The sequence below is a fragment of the Mastigoproctus giganteus genome, chromosome 7 (genome assembly GCF_048544385.1).
Source record: "Mastigoproctus giganteus isolate SK-2022 chromosome 7, ASM4854438v1, whole genome shotgun sequence".
Taxonomy (NCBI): domain Eukaryota; kingdom Metazoa; phylum Arthropoda; class Arachnida; order Uropygi; family Thelyphonidae; genus Mastigoproctus; species Mastigoproctus giganteus.
The window spans coordinates 211,041,300-211,067,695 of NC_143581.1; the positions used below are offsets into that span (position 1 = coordinate 211,041,300).

At 35.9% G+C, this 26,396-nt stretch overlaps 1 protein-coding gene across 1 annotated transcript in view; it reads left to right on the forward strand.

Moving 5' to 3' along the window:
- The window catches only part of LOC150083648 (uncharacterized), a 250,721-nt gene that overhangs the window by 65,933 nt on the left and 158,392 nt on the right, over window positions 1-26,396 (forward strand). The window contains exons 10-12 of the mRNA XM_090378554.1: window positions 3,143-3,179; window positions 18,057-18,193; window positions 21,936-22,068. Coding sequence (XP_090234680.1) covers window positions 3,143-3,179; window positions 18,057-18,193; window positions 21,936-22,068 — 307 coding nt within the window. The remainder of the gene's footprint in view (window positions 1-3,142; window positions 3,180-18,056; window positions 18,194-21,935; window positions 22,069-26,396) is intronic.

Below are 26,396 nucleotides of genomic sequence, written 5' to 3' on the forward strand. Positions count from 1 at the left end.
GGTTACTCTTTTAATCTTCTTAATGATGTTATTAGATTTTGACTAGGCATGGAATGTTTCAGTATATTTTATCTCATTTTTAACAACCTATTTGTAGTTGTTTTATATTAAAACTGTCTTTCAGTTATCGACTGATGTGCCATATCTGAAAAATGGAGCTCAAATTAGTATGGTTGGCATGCTCTTTTATTCTTGACTTACATTTTTCAGCATGTCTGTCCGATGTAGTATCTTGTACAGACACTAGCAAGTCATCTTGTAGATGAGAAGAGATTAGAGTCTGCTTTACCTTTGTATTTCTGTTTAAGTGGACTCTGATATTATGGCCTCCTGGCTATTCTGACTATTTTTTTTCCCAAGACAAAGAACAGGATTCCATTTTTGTTTTTGAATTTAAATAATTATGGAAATGGTGGAAGAATGGTTCTGTGATTCTATATTATGAATTTGTCATCAGTGAATCATACCCAAAGCTTGGTTTGAACTCATATTTGGAGGACCAAATTTCCCTAATGAAAATTAATTACTAGTGCTTTTGAAAATATGTCACCTTTGAATTGCTATGTATAGGTCAAAGATGAAAGATGTCTGTGGAAAACAGATGTGGAACGGCCACTGTCTGTGTGTGTTTGTTTATGTTGGGATTCAGGTACTGGCACAATTTAGGATATTTGTTGCTTTCTTTTATATTTTACTAGGTTAGTTTTTTGTATGTAATGCCACTGTAGACAGTTCTAATACTAGAAAATATGGTTCAGTTTTTTGGATCAATTTTTAATTTCAGTTTTCTCTAATTAATATTCTTTTTTGATGAACACCTGCATATGTTTATTAAAACGTATGCAGGAAGTCTTTTTTTCCATAATTGTGCCTTGCATTAATTTGCTTTTGCTTTTTATCTTATTATTATTTTTTTTATTTAAAAAATAATTGTAATATAAACAAAAAAATTTTTATTAAAAAAATTATTATTGTTTCTCTTATATTATTTCTCCTTGAATTTCATCGAAGATTCGGTTGTTTATTTTCTCCGGGAGCTCTCTTTGTATTGCTGTAGTCTCTTGCTGAGTGCACGCAAGCAGGTTCTGCTTCAGTGTCTCTAAGTATTCTCCTATTTTCTGATTTTTGGTCTCATGTTTGCTGTGGATGCTGTCTCTCTTGAGGATGCTCTTCACTTTTCCAATCAATTTCTTACTCCTATTGACCCATTGGAACCGAGTCAATTGGCCTATCTTGACTCTTAGTTCTTCTGGTGAAGTCTTCTTTCTCATGCTGGTGGTTCCTTCTTTTTTTGGTCCTTTTGCTGTTGGTCTCTCATTTCTCTTCCATTAATCTTAGTGGCTGCTATGGCATATATGGCTGTTTGAATGGCCTCCAGTGTTGCACCATTGTTGTTGAGGTAGGCGCCTCCTTAGCCAGGTGAGAAGGAGCAGCAGCAGTGCGTAGCATACGCTTCTTGATTAGACCGGGGTTCGAGCCCGTCACCACCAAATACGGAGTATGCGGAAAGGTCAGGGAATGACTACCGCATATTCCGGAGCAATATGGCCTTAGTTGCTAATGCTCCTAAAAACCAAATAACAACAATAACAACATTGTTATTGAGGTAATGTGGTATTATTTGCCGAATGAGGTGGTCTGTGACTCTCCACAGCATTCTATTGGATCTCTGCTTTGGTATCACGTGGGTCTTTGCGGGGGTCCATTTCTTCAAATTCCTAATGGAATTTGAAGAAATGGACCCCACACTCATTTTTTATTCTGGATATCATGACCTCGTCTCTTTCCACTTCAGCTGTTCTGGGTTGTATTTTTTCTTGCTGTTCCTCTGATTCCATGTTATCCATATTCTTTGTTCTTTGTAGTTGACCACTCATGTCCTGCTTTATTTTTTCCAAGATTGCAGCAGCTATCAGGTTCTTCTTGACGATGGTCCTTCTTCAGTCCACTGTTTGGTGACCTGAATATCCAGGAATCATTCCAACCACTTTGTATGTAATCAGAAGTACTAACACTTCTGACCAGTCCTTCTGTATGTACTATTCTTCTTCTTCTTCTTTGAGTATTATTGGGAAAGCTAAGTCTGCTGATTCAGACCTAGTCTTCACACACTGTGGTTTCAGAAAATGCCAGTATAGCTCCACAGGGTTTAAGCCAGGATTCTGGGCTGGCACCATCACAATATTGTTCTCAATTGTTGCCTGATTGTTATTAAAGTCAAATCAGCACCCTTCTATTATTTATGGTGCCATAACCATCTATCAGATAACAGATATGGGTACACTTTCTCAGTAGCCAAAGTAAATCAATAGCAATATGCGAAACATTGAGATGAACAAACATCCAAGGTGTTCAGGCATTTTGCAAGAGTAATAGAACTCTCTTATGAAGAAGGCAAAAACTTTGATTTTCAGAAATGAATAGTCAATCTTCATAGTGTAATATTAAGCATTTAGTGCAAATACTTTGTAATATTACTTTAAATACAGTTAGGGTAATACAAGAAAGTGATATGCAGGAAAATTTGATTTAGTGAGTGCAAACTGTATTCAGCCTGCAGCTTAGAATTCTTCTTCTTCTTCTTCTTCTGGCGTTATAACCCAGGATGGATCTTAGCCTTCTCAACAGTGTTCCACCAATAAGCCCTCCCAGAAGACAAACTTCTCCAACTTCTTATTGTCATGATATTTAAGTCCTCTTCTACATCATCCATCCTGGATGGCAGCTTAGAATTACAGGATTTATATCCAACTGGATTTAATTGGTTTTTAATTTAGCATACACTAAGGTGCTATACTCTGAAGAATGATAATCATGGTATTGGTATTTTGTTAAAACTGATACCTCATTATAGTAACCGTTACTGTAATATCAATCGATATTGATTTTGTGGTAACAGTAAAATTAGTAATCACAATATTCATATTGAGTTATTCAATATGACAAAAAATTTGCTGTTTGGGAATTTTCATTGCCTGTAGTAATTAATACTAGTATTTCTTTTTGCATGGGTTTTGACTAAATTTCTATATATTCTCATTCATAAAAGGTGTTAAATTCCTTGTGAAAATTGTTGAGTATCAGATTTTATTTAAAAAAAAAAAAAAAAAGCTTATCATAAAATTCTTTTTCTTTATTACAGAACACAAAGAAGAAAATAAAGCCAGGATAGATAAACAGTTAAGTAACAATCACCAATAGCCCATAAACTAAGTGTATTTTGCATTTTTATATTTTATTCAAAGGTTTTGTCTTACTTAATGCGAATTCGCATTCTAAAAGATGTTATTCTTACAGCATTGGATTATAACAGCAATTGTAACCCATAGAATTTAAATAAGTAATGTGTTTACTTTGTATGCATATGGGTCATATTTCAGTTAGTATGAGCTTTTAAGTTCATGCAGATAGCAAGTTGAGTTTTATGTATTGAAGAAATGAGTCATGTCACTGTATTGGTATGATACAATATATCACATATTGGTATGATAATGGAGATATTTAAAAAGTTTCAGCCTTTTGTTCTCTGCCACCAGTTTGTTTATTGGACTAACCATTGTCTTGACAAAAAGCAGTATTACACTAATATCTCATGCTGAATTTTTGAATTTCATCGTTTGGATATGTTTGGTTTCAGTGCAGTCCTTTAAATTTAAGATTATTCTTGTTACACATTATAATATTACATAGAAAAATCAAATAAAGAAAATGACTCCTAAAGGAATAGATAATTTTATTTAGAGATAAAATCATTGCACATTCATACTAAACCATGACCATGCACAACATGTTGAGTATAGATGAACTGACACTCACTTACATATAATACTGTGCACATTGATCATATGCAGTCTATGGACAAATATATCAAAAAATTTATATTTTCATTTCATTTGTCTTCTCAAAAACATTTTTCTCCATACGTAACCAGTGTCATTCTCACAGAATCAGTATCTTCTGCTGATAGTAAACACCATAATGTGTTATGCTTCTAACAGTTTTCATATTATATGATATATTTTTTTTATTTGGAATTAAATGGTTTTCTGGAAAGTTTGTGGAATAGTATTGACGTATGGTTCTAACAAGAACTTCCTTGCACCTTTCATGTCTGGCATTGTGTCCTTAGGATAACTTATAAAATCGAACACCCATTGTTGAGAAAGAGTGTTTGGTGTAAGTTTTATGTGTTTTGTGATAAACAAGGCAAGAAATAAGGAACTGAGTGTTGAAAAAAGAAGTGCTATTATAATTCTTTATAAAGAAAGTTATTCCATGAGAAGTTATTCCTGTCTGTAAATACCACTAATTAATATACTTTATTTATGTATTAACTAAATCACTATACATTAGAGTAAACATTTCAGGAACCTTGCTGGAACCCATCCTCAGACCATATATAGGCTGTTTTTTTTAAGGACAGAAAAAAAACAGAAAAAACCAAATTACTGTTCTGTTAAAATTAGTATTATACAGGGTGTTTCAAAAGTGATGGTCAATAATTTAAAGGTGAACTGTACAGACTACAATATGCAAAAAAAGCCTAGTAAACATGGGTCCTTGAGTGAATCGTTTTCAAGATATTGCACATTTCTAGTTGGGATCCACCACCAACTTATGCTCATTCTCTCCCTTTCCCCTCTCTCAATGCTCTGAGATGTAGCACGCTTACTAGTACTTGTCAAAGGATAGTTAACATGTCAACACAGAAAGAGGTTATAGCAACAAGGGTATGTGGATATGTACTTCATGTATGGTAAAGCCAACGGCACTGCACTCGAGGCTGCATGTTTGTACCAAGAAGCATTTCCCCACCGAAGGCAGCCCAACAGGCATACATTCATCAGGGTACATCAACACCTTAGAGAACATGGGCAATTTGCACATAGAGTACTAGCAGGTAGGCCCAGAAGCATAACACCTGACGTTGAGGAAAGGGTGTTAGAAAGAACATCCTGTAACATGTAACATCTGTAAAATCCTGTGGTGTTGAAACCAAAAATTAAAAAATGTATTATCTTATGTTTAATAAAACCACCCTTAGCAAAGGATTTTTTATTTTTTTTTTTTTTATGTAAACCCCCAAACACGAGAGGTGTTAGAACCTATAGTACTTAGTACCGTGCTTGGGTTGGAGATTGAGAAAACGAAAGAAGATATTTGTTGACAATGGACTTGAACTTCTGTAGACTGTAATTTTCAGGAAATACGTATGAAGGAAGGGTGTTCCAGAAAACAGCAGTTGAATGAATAAACGAGGAAGATGAAAAGTTGGTTCTGTGAGTTTGAAGTTGGACAGTAAATGGATGTTGGCTGGTGGCGGCACGTGTTCGGACTGTTTTGAAAGAGAGAGCAGAAATTATAGAAGCTAATTCAGAAGAACAGTGTCCATGGAAGTATCTGTAGAAGAGGTATGCAGCAGAAACAGTACGTCTATGAGACAGCAAGTGCAGAAACTCTGTTAGAGATGAGTCATTAATTAACCTAACTGCCCTCTTCTGAATGGAATCAAGAAGCCTGAGAGAGGTTTTGGGGGCACCACCCCAGATGTGGGAACAATATTCCATGGCAGGACGGATTTGCGATTTATACAGTGTTCGCAGCTGTTTGGAAGAAAAGTAACGTCGAGAGCAAAAGAGAAAACCAAGTTTTTTAGATGCAGAAGAAGCAATATTTGTAATGTGCTTGTGCCAAGAGAGATTAGAAGTCAGGGTAATCCCCAAAAGAGATATATCATTTTGCCTAGAAATCGGAGTGTCACTAAAGATAAGCGTAGGAGCAGAAGAATCCTTTTTGCAAGATATAAGACAAGACTGAGTTTTAAAAGGGTTGAAATCAACTAAGTTGTCTTTGTCCCACTGGAGAATTACCTGAAGATCGGCATTTAAGGAATTGGTAGCGGATTTTCAAGAAGTTGAAGCTGATTGAGCAGGACAAGGTTTCTCAAAATGGAAAGTGGAATGCAATGTGCTATCATCGGCAAAACTATGGATAGGATTTCCAGTCAATGGAAGAAGGTCATTAATATACAAGAGGAAAAGAGTGGGGGAAAGAACTGAACCTTGGGGGACACCGGCATTAGTGGAGAAGTTAGAAGACAGAGAGCCATCTACCATCACCCTCAGTGAGCGATCAGAGAGAAAACTGGATAACCAATTACTAAAAACAGTTGGCAAACCATAAGATGGAAGCTTGTTTAGAAGACCTTTATGCCAAACACGATCGAAAGCCTTTGAGATGTCAAGAGCAACTACTTGTGTTTCACCGAACCTTTCCATTGAATTAGTCCATAAATGGGTAACATAAGCCAGAATATCACCAGTGGATTGACACTGATGGAATCCATACTGGTGATCGTTGATCAGATGGAAGGTTTCTAGGTAGTTTAAAATTTGGCAGTTAATTGATTTCTCCATTACTTTAGAAAGAATAGAAGTGATTGCAATGGGACGATAATTGGATGGGAGGGATTTGTCACCCTTTTTAGGAACTGGCTGGATATGAGCAAATTTCCAAGCAGAAGGAAAAACACCTTTGGAATAAGAAAGTGAAAAAAGGCGGCAAAGAATAGGAGTAAGTACAGGAGCACAGGTTTTGAGAACAAGTGGAGAAATACCATCGGGACCTGGAGTTTTCTTAGCATCAAGATTCGTCAAAATCCTTCTGACATCCTTTTGACGGAAGACCACAGGGGGCATTGTATGGAGTGTGTTGGGAATAGTGGGAGGTGTTTTACCAAGATCGTTAATGCATGAGTTGAAAGAAAAATGGGATGCTAGCAGGTCAGCTTTATCCTTGGCTGAAGTGACAGCAGAACCATCTGGTTTTGACAGACGTGGGAGCAGAGATGGGCAAAAGTTGCGGCCAATAGCTTTGGCAAGAGACCAGAATGCTTGGCTACCATTAGGGTAAGAAGCAAGTTTTCTACTCTTAGCCTGTTCAAACTCTAGTTTGGACTGGTTAATAACTGCGTTACAATTGTTGCGAGCTTTGCTGTAGGCAGAAAATGAAACTGAAGAATTAGAAACAAGCCTATTACGATATGCAACATTCTTCTCTTGAACAGCCTTAGCACATTTATTGGAAAACCAAGGTTTAGATAAAGGACGAGATTTTAAAGTGGAGTGTGGGATAAAGGATTCCATTCCTGCAAGAATAATTTCACTGACATGATCTGAGCAAACGGTGACATCAGAACTTTTAAAACAGTAATCCGACCAAGGAAAAGAAGAAAAGAAGTCTCGCAGGTCATCCCATTTTGCATTCTTGTAATGCCAAACAACACGAGGTTGGGAATAGCCATGAGATAAAGGTTCCATTGGAGAAGAGACAATCACCAAGTTGTGATCTGAAGTGCCTAAAGGACCACTCACTTAGACTGTGTACTTAGAACGGTTGTTTGTGAGAAAACGATCAAGCGTATTGGCTGTATGATTAGGATTGTCCGGTATTCTTGTAGGTAAATGAACAATCTGTGCAAGATCATTTGTAATTGCAAAAGCCTCAGCATCTCGACCAGCTGGGTCGGTGTGACTAGAAAACGGAAGCCAGCTGCAGTTGTGAACATTAAAATCACCAAGGAAAATTACCTCACTGTTAGGAAAGTTGGACTGGAGAAAGTCAAGTTACAAAGAGAGGAAGTCAAAGAGCTCCAAGTGATTAGTGGAGTTGGGAAAACAGTAGAGACAAACAGATGAATTTGACACAATGAGGTAGAGAGATTTTAAGCCAGAGAAGATCAAAGAGAGGAGATTCCAAATTGCCAAGTCTCTGACAGGGAATATCAGTACCACCTTTGAGGCAAAAAGAATCATACAGCGAATAATTTGGGCATCTGAGATGAGCAGTAGTTGAATCAACCGATAACTGAGATTCTGTCAGAAAAAGTACATGGGGTTTGGTAGACTGCAAGTGGAAATGGACATCGTTGAGATTAGAATTGAGACCACGTATATTTGTGAAATGAATTAGGAAGTGCTTGGAAGGTTTAGATCTTTTCGCAGATAAGCTTGTTCTATTAGTTTTACAATTCATGGTGTATTCAATAGTAAGAAAAAGTGGGTGGGACGTGCTATATGAAGTAATGAAATTTTTGGATATGGCGTACACATGGTAAGAATATATCCAGATCCTCACATAACGTGGCCTCGACAATGCTCCCCGCATACACACTACTCAGACTCCCTCCAGTCACTATCTGGCAGAGTAGAGGTAGCAAGATTATACACTAGCTGATCCAGAAGCCTCCTAGAGAGTTACCAATAGGTTCGGTCTGGTGTACTAACTAGTGGCCGACCTGCGAACACTGTTTTAGAGCTGTACCCTCGAAATGTAAGGAATATTGCATCTCACCATGATGTTCATCAATCATACTGCATGATGGAAGAGATGGGGAAGGGTTGACCGGAATTTAGCTTTAGAGACTAAACATGGGTTCCACCTCTTCAAGCCTCCAATAAGCAAAGTGGTGGTATTGCACCGGTTGATGAGAGTCATCTACCACCCAGTACTGCCTGGGTAACATAGAGGGGCGGTGTTCCTCCATGTGGTGTGGGCGCCACTCCTCGACCCCTGCTTACATTGGTTCACACCTGAATGGTCACCCACCATGTACTTGTGCATGGAGGTTATACCCTGGATTACTAACAGTCCCACCATCATGAAGGTGCAAGCAGAGGATTTGGCTGTCACAGACCGTCCGGACTTTGCCGAAATTGGGTCCACTTGACTTGAGTGTTACCCGAATATCAGTTCTATCAAAGTTTTAGACTCACAGGTAGCAAGTACAGCTTGTCTGGCATATCTGAGAGAATGTCTGTGACAACCTCAAGGACCTAAGGCCCAAGGATTCACAGCTTTTTGCTAAACTAGTGCTCCCATAGTCAGTGGTGGATCTTAACAGAAAATGTGCATTATTTTGAAAATGGTTCATTTGGGCCTGATGTTCACTGGGACTTTTTTGCTTATTTTAGTTTGTACTTTTCACCTTTAAATTATTGACCATCATTTTTGAAACATCCTGTATATACAAAATGTCTGGTGGATAATTACTATAAACGATTTATGCGTAGTAGATTATATGTTATTTATTACAATTAGTTGATTGGTAGAGCTTCTGAATGTGCCGTTATTTGAAATTCGACTTAATGAGAATAATAGCAATAACAACTTAACTGACGGTACTCACCTCAAATAATCTGCTTAGTTGTATGGTGTTTGAGGCAAAGTTGTGGAAATTCAATTAAATTCCATAGAATTTAAAATAAATAGGGAAGGGATTATTAAAAACCTGTAATTAAAATTTTCCCAAGGAAGAAGTAGTGTCCCTGGTTGTCCTGTATAAATATAGGACAACCTATATAATAAATATGGGACATCCCTCTATAAAATGTTGAAATTATGAAGAACTAATTGAAGCCAATAGTCGTGACGGGTGACTTTCGTAAAAAAAGTCTTTGTTTGGCAATGATAAGAGAAAAGGGGATTGTATATTTAAAGAACTCCTAAGTTCCCATGATGCATTTCAAGACACATTGGGAACTTGACATGTGCAAGGTTCCAGACTAGTGAAAGGTTTGTTTTGAGTTTCGTATTCAAAACGTTAAACTTAGTAAGTATTATGGCAACACCATTCTATGACAAGTTCTTCATTTTGGAAAATTTTATAGCTAGACTTTAATTTTATAATTGTGATAGCTGAATCAATCAGGGGATTGTGGTTGTGGGAATGCACATGCTGCGTGAGTTCGGTGCCAGCTTGATAATACACTGGTGTGCAAAATTTAAGGACCAGTCAGGTTTTCACCTGTAGCTTCTCATAGGAGTGGCCTGGATATGGGAAAAGCATACCAAAGGAACCTCGTGAGGTACAGAAATGAAGAAGGAAACAATACCGATACAACAATGGAAACAAAACGGTACAGAGGGACTTTATTCAGATAATGGCAACATAGCACTGGCTGCCATGATACAGATGCATCACTGCCAAAGATGGAGTCTTTGTCAGTGATGATTAAATTTCAACCAGGGACGACTGATTAAATTTCAACCAGGGACGAGGTGGTGCACTTCTTCCATGAGCAAATTTTAATTACAGGTTTTTAATAATCCCTTCTCTATTTATTTTAAATTCTGTTTCTATACAATTTAATTGAATTTCCACAACTTTGCCTTAAACACCATAGAACTAAGCAGATTATTTGAGGTGAATACCGTCAGTTAAGCTGTTATTGCTATTATCCTCATTTAGTTGAGTTGTTTATTACATTAAAGACTATTATTCCATTTGAATAATGGAATAATAGTTTTTACCTGTTATTCCATTTGAATAATTTAAAATTAAATTTAATCAGAATTTCTTACCAACCTCCTGCTTGCTGAATGTCTCAATTCCAACTGCACGTTTGGGCAAGAGTCAGAATTGAGACATTCCACAAGCAGGAGGCTGGCAATAGGTAAGAAATTCTGATTAACTTTAATTTCAAATTAATCAAATGTAACAGAATAGGTAAAAACTAATAATGCATAATATAATAACAATAAATAATATATATGCATAAATTTGTATATGAAATATTAATTTTAACCTAATAGTAATTTGGTTTATTCTTTTTTAATTCTGTCCTTAAAAGACAGCCTATGTATGGTCTGAGGATGGCTTCTGGCAAGGTTCCCCGAAACGTTACCTTAATGTATAGTGATTTAGTTAATAGCTAAATGAACTATCTTAATATTCACTGAATCAGTATCTTTTTTGCCATACCATATACCACTCTTATACTATAAATATACTATAAATTTATGGTATAAGAGTGGTCATTATAGAAATCTAGATTCCATGGAAAACCACTTTTCCACATAACATCCTTTTCCAACTATATTAGAGCATAATTCTTAATGTTGCAAAATATATGCAGTACCATAGTACCCATAACTGTGACAGACATAAAATGCAGCATGGTTCTGCTACCTAGTAACATGTTAAATTAGCACAACTTTGATAAATGGAAGACTTTTCAAATAGCAAATTTACTAAAATAGGTTAATGCTTAGGCAAATTTATGTCTCCATATTTGTCACACAGTGTTTAAAATTCTAATACAGAGTTTGCCAGAACTATTTGATGACTGATTGATCATGTGTTATTAACTTGTAGCTGGAGTTTAATTTTACTAAAATTTGAGCTGAGCCAACTAAGGGGAGATCGGAACTGTAGTGTACATCTGTCCTCGAGTGATTAGTACAGAAACTTTACTTTTACAATTTTACAACTTAAGTTTTACAATTACTGCCAATATAACTTGCTTAGAAACCTGCTTGTTACTGAATCAAGTAAAGCGACTGTACTTGAATGCTATAATTGAAAGAATCTTTGTAATTATCGAATGGAGAAACTAATTTATTGTATGAAGAAAAAAATCAGGATATTTGTATCTGAGAAAATATGTTTAAGGCAGTGGTACAGCTTTGATATTTTTCGTGAGAGACTGCTTCAGTGTGTGTGTGTATGGTGCTACTAATCAATTGTGTTGGATATTTCCCATTTAAGAAAGCATTGATTAAATACCATAATTATTAAAACTTTAAAACAGAATTAGTGTTTAAGCAGGATATATCTATTAAAATTGATTTATAGTGCCATACTAGAAGTTAACATAGATACCATTCCAATATTGCCATCATTTGCATAAATTGGAACAGTGCCATTGGTGGAAAGGTAATACAATAGACAAATGGCAGTTACAAGATATGGCTATTAAATAATGAGATTGTGGACATAGCCACTACAAGTGCCACCTGTGAAACAAACACACAACAGTTGACCTTAAACCTTTCCCTAGTTGTCTGCCAAGTTATGTTCCAACACACTCATTCACTTTTCAGTGAGACAAATTTTCATTACCTTGTGTTTTTGCAGTTTACAGAAAAATGGCAGACAAAAGAATTGAACAATGAATCGATCTAAATTTTTAACAAAACTGAAGAAAACACCAAATGAAAGTTATGAGTTGTTATGTTAAGTTTATGGGAAAGATGCTATGTCAAGAACTCACATGATTAAATGGTATAAAAGATTTTTAGAAGGAAGGGAGAATGTGGAAGACGATTAACAACTAGGCTGTCTAATATCCATGGAAACTGATGAAAATGTGTGGACCTGGTAAAGATTGACAAGAAGTGATTGTCATTTAACATTAGAATGGTTGCATCAGAATGCAATATGGACAAAGAAACAGACAAATTTTAACTGAAAATTTAGATATGAGAAAAGTATGTGCCAGGGCAGTGCCAAAAATTTTGAATGAAGATCAAAGAATGAGAAGACTCCAAATTTGTGAAGATGTTTTTTTAAAAAAATGAAAATCCAGACTTTCTGAGTACTGTAATTACTTGCAACGAAAGTTGGCTGTTCCAGTAAGACCCAGAAACTAAGACAGTCAATTCACTGGAAGACAAAACAATTCCCCAGACCCAAAAAAAAAGCAAGAATGTCAAAATCAAAAATGAAAACCATGTTCCCTGTCTTTGATATTAAAGGATTATGGCTGAATACGTCCCACCAAATCAGACTGTCAATGAAACACTACATTAAAGTTCTGACGAGGCTGCATGAGAAAATTCAGTGGAAAGAGACCTGAATTGTGGAAGGATGGTTGGATGCTCCATCAAGGCAATACTTCAGCATACAACTCACTGTTTTCCAATTTCTGGCCAAAGAAACAAATCCCTGTGTGTGAATATGCACTCTATTTGCCAGAACTAGCTCCTTGTGACTTTTTTCTCTTCCCTAAACTGAAATGTACTTTGGGAATTCCATTTTCAGTCTGTTGAAGACATTCAGAAAAAAATGGCTGAAGTGTTAAAGGGGCTTACAGAAGATGACTTCCTTCTGTGCTTGGAAGAAATATGTGGAACAGTGTATGCAAGCCCAAGGCAGTTATTTTGAAAGAACTTGCTTCTAAAGTATGAAATATTTCATTATATTTATTTTATTGAAAGTCTCATTATTTAAAGCCACACCGTGTATAAATGACTGTTGCTCTTAGTGTACGAGGTCTTGAGTGGAGTTGTACAGAGTTCACTTGGTCCTTTGTTGTTTTGATATTTGTTAGTGACATTTATGAAGGCATAATAGGTTCAATGTCAAAGTTTGTTGGTGACATTGATGAAGGCTTAATAGGTTTGATGTCAAAGTTTGTTGGTGATGCAGAGGTTTGGAAAGGTGCCAGAGTTCGGCATTGAAAAAGTGGCAGTTAAAGTACAGTACATATTGGAAAATGTAAAGTTCTACATTTGGATAACAGTAATTCCAGATTATCTTAATACTTGGAAAGTCAAAGATTTAGCAGTAATTGTACAGACCAACATAAAATTCTCTCAGCAGTACAGGCAGGCAGGTAGGCTGCCAATATAATAATAAGTACTTCATAATATAATAATAAGTACTTCATAATTACCTCTTTGACCCCATTAACAAACTTCCTGTACATCACAGGAATTTTGTTAATGGGGACAGAGAGGTAATGCCATTATAGAAAGCTTTTGTTACTATTAATACTTAATTAATACTGTTTTATAAAAGAAACATGCACTTCCTTATGCTACATTTACATCTGGATATATGTATTACCACCCGTATCAAAATAAATTTCACGACTTAACTTTTGTATAAATGTGTGAACCTGTTTACAATTTCAGATAACAAATCTCCAGTTAAAAAAAAAAAACAAGAACTAAGTTAGCATTAGCATTAATAATGGCAAATGATGCAAGAAAGCAAGCAACATCAGCCAAAAAAAAAAAAAAAAAACTTCTCATTTCACCTATCCATTCCCTCCAATAGTTTGTCTAGTTCTTCCTTGAATTTATTTAAGCTATCAACTTCCACAACAGAAGAAAGCATCAATCAACCACTTTCTGGCTGAAAGCAAATTTCCATACATCTATTCTGCAACTATCGTTTCTCAGTTTGAATTTATGGCCTCTCATGTACATAGTCTGAGCAAGAGGAAGAATCCATCAGCATTGAGCTTGCTCAGTGTAATAAATGTAGTTAGTTGTTTTGCTGATATTTAGTAATATTCCATTTTCTATATATATATATATATATATATATAAAAATATATATATACAAAGGGTACTAGGAAAGTTTTGCAATACAGCTTTGTTTATTTAATTTTTTCAAAGTAATTTCCTCTACATTCAATACACCTCTCCATCCTCCGAAACCAATCTTTAAACCAGTTCTGCCAAGTTTCACTAGGGAGTAAAGCACACTCGTTGTCCCAAGCCCGTAGAAGGTCCTCATCACAGGAAAACCGCCTCCCTTTTAGCTTCATTTTCACATGTGGGAACAGTGCAAAGTCGCAGGAAGCAAGGTCTGGACTGTAGGGAGGGTGCTCGAGAAGTTTCAGTCCTGTCGTGGTCAAATATTCGGTGCAGGCTTTGGCGCGGTGAGCTCTAGCATTATCGTGATGGAGGTACCAGGTGTCCATTCTTGACTTTGGCCGCAGGTTCTTCATAGATCCAATGACTTTAGGCAGGCATTGTTCAGTATACCACTTAGCTGTGACTGTCTTCTGCGTGTCCAAAACGACACGTTCCACAATTCCACTCGATTTGAAAAATACAGCTATCATTTTCTTCTTTACAGGTCGGGATTTTCTGACAATTACGTGTGTGTCGTCATCATCAAAGACCCAAACTTTGTTTTGAGCCTTGGTCGGCAGATCGTAATAGTACAGCCAAGTCTCGTCACCTGTCACGATGTTGTTCACATACCGAGATTGTCCCTTATCAAACTTTTTTAACATCTCCTGGCACCAAGTCACACGTCGTGTCATCTGCTCTTCAGTCAGTTGATGCGGCACCCAGAGAGAACAAAGTTTCTTCACGTGCAAATGATCTTGCAGAATCGAACGAATTACTGGTGCATTTGGGCCCAAAGTATCCTCTATCTGTTGGTAGGTCACTCGCCTGTTTTCGTCAAGCATTTTCCTCACAGCAGTAACGTTTTCCTCCGTAACTGACGTTCGTGGCCTTCCCGGCCTCTCAGAATCCTCCAGAGTGAAATTTCCCCTTTGGGATTCTCTATACCACCTGAATATCGTTGTACGATGTGGACAATCATCATCTAGTGCAAGAGTCATTTCTTCTAAGCACTGGTCTATGGTTAAACCACGCACGAAATTATACCGCAAAACTGTCCTTATCTCATTTCGTGACCACGATGCCATCGCAAGCACTTTACACTCTCACTACTAATGAATAACTGAGCCCATCGACTTGGCGCGGCGGCTACTATGCACGTATGAACATGTCTCAACATGCAGCAACAAGCAGCTTCCTGTGATTCATTGTTGCGTCATATTGCAAAACTTTCCTAGTACCCTTTGTATATATATATATATATAGATCTTCCTTTAACAGCAGTTTTTGGAGTTGGTTTTGTTATAGTCTCTGTGGCATCAGATAATGTGATGGTATGCCATTGCCTACCACATGGCCCATTTTGAAAGGGGCCGGCTTTAATCATAGGAAGAGTCATCATGCATCTCATGAGATGCTCTTGAAGAGGAAAGGTGACTACAGCAGAGTCCATATATATATATATATATATATATTTAAAAAGTAATAAAACTGTAAAGATATATAGTAAGAGGACAGAAGTGTAGAGACTGTGAAAATAGAATAAATTTAGAAAATCAAAAGAACTGACAGTAACCAAGAACAATTTAGAATCAAATAATAAAGCTATTGAGGAGACTAGTTTAAAATAAAATACAGTTGGGGCCCCACTCACGTGGCAGGTTAGATTCCAGAAACCCGCCGAAAGTGGAACTTAGCCTTTTTTTTTCTATTGCGAATGCATATAAAAGCCTAATAACATGTTTACACTATCAAGTGCTGTAAACAGACTGAATCGCTGACAATAAAATAGTGCGTGATGCTCTTCTCGGACTTGGCTGCCGAGCATGTCATGCTAAAAAACCCCAAAATAGCAGAACAAGTGCTGAAAGTAATGAACATGGATACAATAAAACCACCATATTAGTAGATTGGAAAAAAGTGGGGCTCTACCGTGCAGTGTGAAATACCACATTTCACTGGAGAACTAGCTGCTATGGGATTCTAATATGCTGGGTGCCCCAAAAGTCACTATTTATTTGGCTAAATAAGTTGAATTTCATAAAAATGTCCAAATGACATGATTATATGCTTATTTTTCTACAAAATATAGATATTTACATTGTTTTACAACTTTTCATAATTTATTAATTATTATGTTTTCTTTCCAGACCCATACCATTGTGATGAATGTGCAAGAATATATTTATGTAGTAATATATTAATGTAGGATAAGAGGAATGACATGTAATGAAATTAGGGAGAAGTTTGCATGAAAGTTTCATAAAACGGGTCCTACAAACAAAGCAATTCGTGACCTCCTGGTGAAGTTTAAGCAAACTGGATCTGTGCATGACGACGAAAGATCTAGATGTCCAGGAAGACCCTGTGCAAACATTGAATATGTGCACCATGTCTTTGAGGAGGATCGACAATTATCGGTTCAAGATGCATCATGCAGATTGGGCATACCAAAAACAGCAGAATAGTTCACAGAATTTTACGTTCTAACCTGCATAAAAAGCCTTACCACATTCAAATTTTTCATAACTTGCATGAGGAGGACTATCCATGAAGAACAACAATGTGTATTTTGCAATAAAAATTGAAAATGAGAATGTAATGACCAACATTCTGTTCAGTGTTGAGGTAACCTTCCACACTTGTAGCAAGGTCAATTGACATAACTGTCGCATCTAGTCAGAGGAAAAACCAACTGAAGGGATTACTGTGGGAAAGAGACTCACCGAAAGAGAATGTGTGGCTTGGTATGACTAAATCAAAAGTCTATTGGACCCTTTTTCTTTGCAGAGTCTACAGTTATAGGAACCATTTACCTTGACCTGTTCTAACAATTCCTTGAACCCCAACTTACAGGATGGTATTTTCAGAACTGTAGTGCCACACTATGGCCATAGTTGCCGATGCACCTAATAAATTCCGAAACAAACAAACAAACAATCAGAACTGTAGTCTTTCAGCAGGATGGGGCATGATGCTATTATGCAAAAATTGTTCAAGACTACCTCAGCAATCGTTTTCCCAATCGATGGATTGGGCGTGGAGGACCTTGGCCATGGGTGGCACGGTCTCCCCATTAGATTTCTTTGCCTGGGACTTCATTAAGTCAAATGTTTACAGAAGAAGAATTAAGGATATACCAGATCTTAGAAATTGTATTATGGAGGCAGTTTCAAAAATAACCCCTGAAATGCTTGTATATGTTGCAATGCAGCTGACCAGTTTGAGATTTGTAGAGACACTGATGGTGCATATGTAGAATGTAACAATTAAAGTTTTGAGTTATGTATGTAAGTAATGATTTTTTTGGTTCATTTTCTGTATTATGTATACAAATATACGTATAATATTTCCGTTAAATTTTTTTTTTTTTTGAAATTCACCTTATTTAGCCTAAGTGACTTTTGGGACACCCTGTATAAAAACAAAATTGGAAAAGAAATTAATTTAACAATGCACAAGAAAAATAATAGTATTGTCCAATATGACTAAAATAAATAAAAATTAATTAATTAATTTCTTTGCCATCTCTGTTTTTACTTATTAGGATTCCTGTAGCATTCAGCATCTTTCTCCATTGAATGGTGATATTTCACGCTGTTTCTTATTTTAAATTAGTCTCTTTATTATTTGATTCTAGTTATACCGTTCTCGGTTATTGCCTGTTCTTTTTCTAAATTTAATCAATTTTCATGGTCTCTACTCTTCCATCCTGCTACTATGTATCTTTACACTTTTGTTTCTTTGATATTATTTCTTTTTAAATATATATTTTTTTTTTCACTTAGTTTCTTGTACATCTTGTATGCTACTCTTTTCTTCATATACTTTTCCTAATATATATATATGTGTGTGTGTGTGTGTATGTAATGTAAATATGTTCTTTTTTCCTTAACTGATCTTAAAAGCAGAGAGACAATAGGTCCTTTAATTCCTGCAGAAACAGAATTAGAAGATAATGCAATAGTGAGTACAGACAATGAAGATTCATATGAAGATATAGAATCTCAGGAAATTCCTCAAATTTCAGTTGAAATGCTGTCATGTAAGTTAATAGGTTCCATCAGACTAAAAATACAGTGCAACTTCAATATAACATGCTTCTTCATACTGCAGTTTTGAATATACCACTTGTATGATCATGTCCCCCAAAACAAATTATGGAAAAAAGTAGTGTGTTCAAAGAACTAGCAATTTCATATTGGAAACCAGAAAAAATGAAAACTGTATATACTCTTATCTACTGTACATCCTACAGTATATAAGAGTATATACAGAAGAGTATAAGAGGAAAAATTGGCTGTATATTTGCTTTGATATTTTTAGTATTCAGTTGCAGAGTAATTTTTGTAAACAAAGGACTTATCAGAGACTAATTACTGTAGACATCCAGTTTCTTCCCTCAGCTAAACATGCATTAAAAGAGTATATGAGTGGAATTCTAATACAAATAGCTACCTCTGGAGGGGAATACGGCTACTGTTCATCAAGTGCATTACGTTAGTTACAAAGTAAATTTTTTGAAAACAACACCACATGATATCCTTTCTTCAATTAGAAGTTACACTTAGGATAGCAAAAACTGTTAAGGGCTAAACTAGACAAAATTATACATCAACAATAGTTTGGTTTTTTGATTTAGTTTTCTCAAAACAGTAAATTCTACCGCATCAGAAATAAATATAGTAAATATTACAAAATCAGTAGGACAGAAGTAATGGCCACCAAAAGAAAAAAATTATACAGTTGAAGAAAAAGTTAAAGATTATTGAGAGGGTTAAGAGTGGTGAAACAAACTGCAGTATATTTTGCAAGTGTGAAATTCCAGATGGAATGATCTGTGGTTGGATGAAAGAGGAAGAAAATTTGCATTCAATCATAGACTCTGTAGAAGATGAAGTAGGCCTCTAAAGAAAGAAAACCAGACTTTGTTCCAACAGTGATGTGAACCAGTATTCACACAAGTGGTTTCTACAGAAGCATAGGGAAGGAATACTAATAAATGGGGTAATTTTGAAAGTGCAGGCACTTAAATTTCACGAGCTACTTGGTGGAGATGATGATGTATTTAAAGCTTCTGAAAGGTGGCTCATTATAGATGCATTTGATGACATTACAACAACAGAAGTGTTTCCTGAATTTCTTTGTAATATGATTCAAGATGGTGAAATCACAGATGAACAGTTGTACAACTGTGACGAAAGAGTGCTGTACTATAAACTTCTCCCCGACAAGTCACAGGATATTAAAAAGGCACTCAATAAAGCAGGCATTTAAACTAACAATGAGAGAATTATTGTGTGCAAACAAGACTGGAAATCACAAGCTAAAGCCGTTGTGTATCAGTAAAAGTCAAAGCCCCTCCCCCGGTGTTTTTAGCACATTGGCATGAAATCTCGACCAGTGATTTATAAAAATAGCTCCAACACTTGGATGACGAGTGATATTTTTGCTGAGGTGAGATGCCACTTCCTTTCTAAAAAACTTTATAAGAAAAGGCTCTGTTACTGTTGGATTACTGCCCAGCTCATCCTTCTTCTTATGTCCTGAAATCAAAATCTGAGTCATGTTTCTACCAAGGAATACAACTACACTAATTCTGCCCATGGATCATGGCATTATTCAAGCTTTCAAAGCCTACTATCATGGTAAGCTACTTATGTGCTGGCATTGTGATTTTGGAAATTCTATCACTTGAATTACTAGACCTTGCATTACCCCTGAGCAAGGAAGAAATCGCAGCCTCTGTGAATAATGGGAAGACAATTGACAAACAGAAGGCCAGTGACATAGGGAGATAAAGTGGATGATTAACAAAATTCTTGAAAACATTAATGATGTGATGGCATGGTTAGAACGTCAAAGTGATATTAAACATCTTCCATTTATTGCATCTGATCACCATTAAGAATTATATACTGAAAAAATGCTGTCACCAGTTCTAGCAAACTAAATTACACTGCTATTTCAGAACATATGCATAAAATGTAGGTTCATAACGGCATTGTGTGTTAGTAGAATGTAAAGGGAGTATATAACCTTTAATACTTTGTCCTTTAGTCTGTATACTCATGAATATATACTCATTTATTTACTATATAAATATGTTTAAAAAAAAAACTGGGAAAAAATGTAAAATTTTTCAGCTATAATTTGCTTCGCTTATAACATGGGTATTAAACTTGTTGCCCACGTTATAATGAGGTTGCACTGTATCTAAATTAATTTATATATTTTATTTCATTATCATTATGTTTTATTTCATGCATTTTATCTGAAATTGCTCATGGATCTGCCAATTATGATTAGACGCTAAGTTTTACATTTTCATGTCCTTCCTGACAAATACCTATAAAAATAAGCTGTGTTACCTGAAATATTTTTAACCCAGCAGCAGTGATTCTCCCATTCATAACACTCTTGACAGCATTATGCTTGATAGGCCCACTTATTTCTTTTTTATTTCTGAATAAAGGTGTTTGGTTTTTTTAAAACTCTGCTTGCAGCATATTTTAAATGTAGTTATTTTGTTAGCAAAAAATTTGTTATAAAAATGTGTTTTCACTTGTTATTTTCAAAAAATCAAAATTTTTATTAATTATTTTCAGGGAAAAAATGCAAAATAAGAACATGAAATTATTATTCACTCCCATTTTCATGTTCATAAAACTGCTAAAAATGTGAAAATCCAAACTAGCACATATGCACATATTTCTGTGTTTTGAGAATTTTACTTAATAACTCTGTGAAAACAACAGTATCGTTTCCAAAACTACTCAAGTGAAACTTTGTGCATATTTAGGAAACTAGACAGAGGAAGAACCATTAATCTTCAACTGGTGATTAACGTGCAACAGATATTGTTCAGTTAGGCCAGTAAAGTCCTGTACCACTGCTGCCATATGATTTTTAATATTATTATTATTCATTTAAAAATTAATTAAAATTTAACAAATGCAATTAATTAAACTTTAACAAATACAATTGATTTAGTACTTTTTCTATCCAATGTGTAGTGTTATCCATCAGTTTCTTAATTAACGGATAGCACTACATATTTATATTTTATAGATATTTTTGAAACAAGGGTTTGTTTGTTTGTTTGTTTGTTTGTTATTTGGTTTTTAGGGGCATTAGCAACTAAGGCCATATTGCTCCGGGGATGTGCGGTGGTCATTCCCTGAACTTTCCACATCCTCCGTATTTGGTGGTCACAGGCTCAAATGAAAACAACTAATCTTACTTCACTTAAAATACAAAAAATGCCTTGTTAACCTATCATGTGAATATTCATAAGCATCTCTGGTAGCTTGGTCATCATCAACACTTCTTAATCTCCTTTTTTCTCTCATATCTGTCTTTATTGAGGTTGTTACTAATTCCATGTAGATGAGTTATTATCAGATGTGTTAGCATTTTTGTCCTGTACTGATGTGCCTATGAATGCTAGACTTCTCTGACATTTTCACATTCTCTGACAATTTCCACAAGATCAGAGCAGAGCAGTGTGCTATTAGAGATTAAGATTATTGTTTTATTTTCATTAGTATTACTCTTAATAGTGTAAAAGCCCATTTAGGATGGTATTTAGTTGATCATTAATACATAAGCCTCTATTGAATTAACGATCAATTTTGTTAGCATTGCTGGTATTCATATGAAGATGTAGTTTATAGTGTTTTATAAAATTAATGTGTAAATTAGCAATTATCTCCATGAATCTTTTCCTTAACGATATAGTTTCTGTGGCATAAAGTTTATCGGTGAACCATTTTTTTAATTTTCAGCTCCAAGCCATCTTCCAAAAATTGAAGCATTATTTAGAGAACAAAAGCTTATTTTAGAGAAGGAAAGAAACAAAAGGAGGATTAATAATGTTTCTTTGAAAAATCTCCACAGCGAAAATGAGAAACTTAAACAGTTAAGTTTTTCTCTTTTTCATTGTACGATACATTGTGTTTTCACTGTACATTTTCTGTTTTAACTCTAAATTAGAAATTTTGGTTATCAGATAGTCGTTATAATTATAAGTAAATAAATACAGCTTAATTGAAATGAAAACACTTCACTTCTGTAGAGTTTAGAATCTGTTTATTAATAATGCAGTCTAACAATCATACGTTCCATGACTGTTTTCTCCTCTGTCCCGCAGATCACAAAGACAAAAAAAAGTGTCAAACTGACAAACAATTTGTCAGTTTGGCACTTCAGCCTATGTTGATTAAATGCTTTAATTTCAACTAATTTGATCAAGAAAACCTGTACAGCATGCTGTTTAAATATTATATTAGAAATAGTAGTAGTAGTAGTAGTAGTGGCATGTGATGCAAGAAAGCAAATATATGAGCTTATGCAGCATCAGCCAAAAAAATAAAATAAAAAATAAAAAATAATCACACCATTCCCTCCAAATGCCTGTCCAGTTCCTCCTTAAATTTACTCAACCTATCAACTTCCACAATGACAGATGGAAGTTTGTTCCAGCAATTAACCACCCGCTGGCTAAAGGCAAATTTCTGCACATCTATTCTACATCTGTCCTTTCTTAATTTGAATTTATGCCCCCTTACGTTCGTAATCTGAACAAGTGGAAGGATCCCATCAGAATTCAGCGTGCTGAACCCATTCAAGGCCTTATACACCTCAATCAGATCACCGCGCAGGTGCCTAGTCTCCAGCAACTGCAATTTGCAGAACTTAAGCCTCTCTTGATAAGAGGATCCCTTCATTCCCCTCACCAATCTTGTTGCCCTTCTCTGTACATGCTCAAGTAAATCTACATCCTTCCTAAAATGAGGCCTCCAGACCTGTACGCAGTACTCAAGGCGTGGCCTGACCATTGCCTTATACAGAGGGATAATCACCTCCTTTTCCCTGCTAGCAAAATTCCTATATATCATTGACAAAACCCCATGACCTGCCCTGGCAGCCTGTCTGCATTGTTCAGAAAACTTCATATCTGACTGCACAATTACTCCCAGGTCTTTCTCATTTTCTACCACCTTAAGTGTAGTACCACACAGTTGATACGTTTCTCTGGGGTTACTTCTACCCATATGCAGTACTTTGCATTTGTCAACGTTAAACTTCAGTTGCCACTTCTTAGCCCATCTGCCCAAATTATCTAGATCCTGTTGCAGTAGCACACTGCCATTACTGTCATTAACAACCCTGCCAACCTTTGTATCATCTGCAACCTTCGACACTAAGCCTGATATACCTTCATCAATATCATTGATAAATATACAAAACAACAGTGGACCCAACACCGAACCCTGTGGGACTCCACTAATAGCATTAGTCCAAGAAGAGCAGCACCCATTGATTACCACCCTCTGTCTTCTCGCACTTAACATCCTTTTATCCTTTTGTAACATCCTTTTATCCATTGTAGCAACTTACCCTTAATACCATTCTGCTCCAATTTGTACAATAGTCTTCCATGCGCAACAGTGTCAAAAGCTTTCCTGAAATCCAAATATATGATATCAAAATTATTTTTTGCATCCAGTTCCTTTGTAACCACATCATAATATCCTATCAAATTTGTCAGACAAGACATTCCCTTAACAAACCCATGCTGTGTCTGAATTATTGCTGCAGTCTTGTCTAGATGATCCTGCAATGCATCTTTAACCAGCGACTCCATTATTTTACCCGGAACAGAAGTTAAACTAACTGGTCTGTAATTACTCGTGTCACTCTTCGATCCCCCTTTGTGAATTGGGGATATATTTGCACATCTCCAGTCCGTGGGAACCTCCCCTGAGTCCAAGGATGCTCTCATAATTATGGCTAAGGGTTTGCTTAGTTGCTTTGCTGCCTCCTTTAATATAACTGGATAGATCCCATCCACCCCAGGTGCTTTTCTTACGTTTAACTTCAACAGTTTCTCTTCCACTTTGCTCTCAGTTATTACAAAATCATTAAGTATCCTGCTACAATTTGATAACCTTCTGCCATTTTCAAACCTTAATAATTCCTCATGTGTGAATGTAGATGCAAAATACTCATTCAGTTTGTTTGCTATCTGAGCAGGATCATCAACAGTCGAACCATCAATGTCAAGTGGACCGATCAGATTCATCCCCTTCCTTTTAGAGTTTATATAAGTAAAGAAATCCTTGCTGTTTTTCTTAGCATCTTTTGCCAAGGATTTCTCGTAATCTGCCTTCGCCTGCCGAACCTCCTTTGTGACCTGATTACAGATTAACTTATATCTGCCATAGGCTTCTGAGTCGCTTGATAATTTATATGCATCCCATGCATTTTTCTTCTCTGTTACGAGTCTCATTAGTTCATTTGACAACCATTTAGGCCTAAACCTTGAACAATATTTCTTAATAGGTATGAAACTTTTAGTAGCATTCACGATTAATTCCTTTAATGCTTCCCACTTAGAATTTACTGTTGGTAACATCGTCAGTTGATCCCACTGTACAGAATTTAAAAACTGTCGGAGACCACTGTACTTGCCTTTACGGAAGCAAAAACCCTTTCCTTTACCCCTGATGGTAATTAAATCTTTAAGTAAATCCCACGTCAGTACACTGTGATCACTGCCACCTAGTGGTTCTTTTATCTGCAAATTCCTAATACATGAATGATCACTGCTGATAACCAGATCAAGAGTATTACTTTCTCTGGTTGCCTCTCGAACATGCTGCTGCAGAAAACAATCATCCAATAAATCCACAAAAGTCTGACTAGTGTGTGAGTGCCCAACCCACAAGTTCCAGTCAATATCTGGGAAGTTAAAATTCCCCATTATAAGACATTCCGATTTACTAGCCCACTCTATTTCTCTGTACAATTGTTCATTGTACTCATTCGAGTCATTAGGCCTATAACACACTCCTACTCTTATTTTTGCTTTCGCAGTGCTTATGTCACACCAAACTAACTCAACAGTGCACTGTTCATCTATATCAACTGGATGCACTTCTTTTGATTTTATGTTTTTCTTAATTAACAAAATACAGTCAGTCCTCGTGATTACACGTGTTTACGCTACACGGACTCAATCATACACGATTTATAAATAGGGGAACAATATCGTATATAACATGAACTGAATTTGCTTATGCACGATTCGCCTTTGTGTTTACAAGAAATGGCAGTCGAATGCAGAATCACCCAAACTGAACACAACATGATAGGAATGAAGAGAAGATTCTGAAAATGTATTTATGTTTTTTATATCAGTGAAGGGGAAATGCTTTTCACCATAATAAAGTAAAAACCCACACATTTCCAGCTATTGGTATTATCGCAAATGCAATTAGATCGAGTTTACTACCAGTTTATAACAGATTCCGCTAGCAGAAATGCAGCTGGAAATTGTTTTTATTGTTTTGTGGTAGTAACCCCAGAAGTGTGCTTTAGTAAAATATGAGCTAGTGAGGTGTTAGTGTATCTTTGCCTTTACGGTGTTGTTTATTCAGTTGCTACACGCATGCAGCTTTGTTTATGTGTATCAAGCGTGCCTCCTCATTTTGTAATTGTGCTTTATTCCCTAAAAATGAGTAAAATACTTAAAAGGTGTTAAAAGGAAGTGTCCTGGTGAAGACACTACAGATTCATAGAGAAAAAGAAAAGCAATATCAATAAACAGAGGCGGACTAGGTCAAAAATTCTTACTCGGGAAAATTTGTAGTGGCCTCATACTAGCGTTTATGGCCAAAATCACTGGGGTTTCCCCGATAATGCTTATGGCCAGTCCGCCTCTGTCGATAGAGAAAAAATATGAAATTGTGAAGCGCTTTGAGCAAAATGAAAGACCATGTGATATTGCACATGCTACATGCCTAAATGAGGCAACACCGAGAATTACAAAGAATGCAGAGAAAATAAAAACAACTTTCATAGCAGGAACAACTCAAAGTGTAATTAAAATCCATTAGATTAAGACACAAAGAATTGGTGGAGATGGAACGGCTGTCATCTGTTTGGATAGAAAATCAAACAAAAAACAAGTTTGCTTATGATAGAAGCAAAAGCATTAGCAATATTTTATTACGTAATAGTCGTAATAAAATACTTACGTATTTTATTACGATAATTTATTGTGTTTGGTAATGTTTTGGTTACAAATGTGTGTTCAGTCTTGGGTGATCGGCACCTAACCCTATTTTTCCCATAGGGCCTGTTGTTTATATTGCACGATTTTGCATTGCACGAGGGTTTCTAGGAACACAACTGTCGTGCTATACGAGGACTGACTGTACACCTTATTTATTGGTGAATTT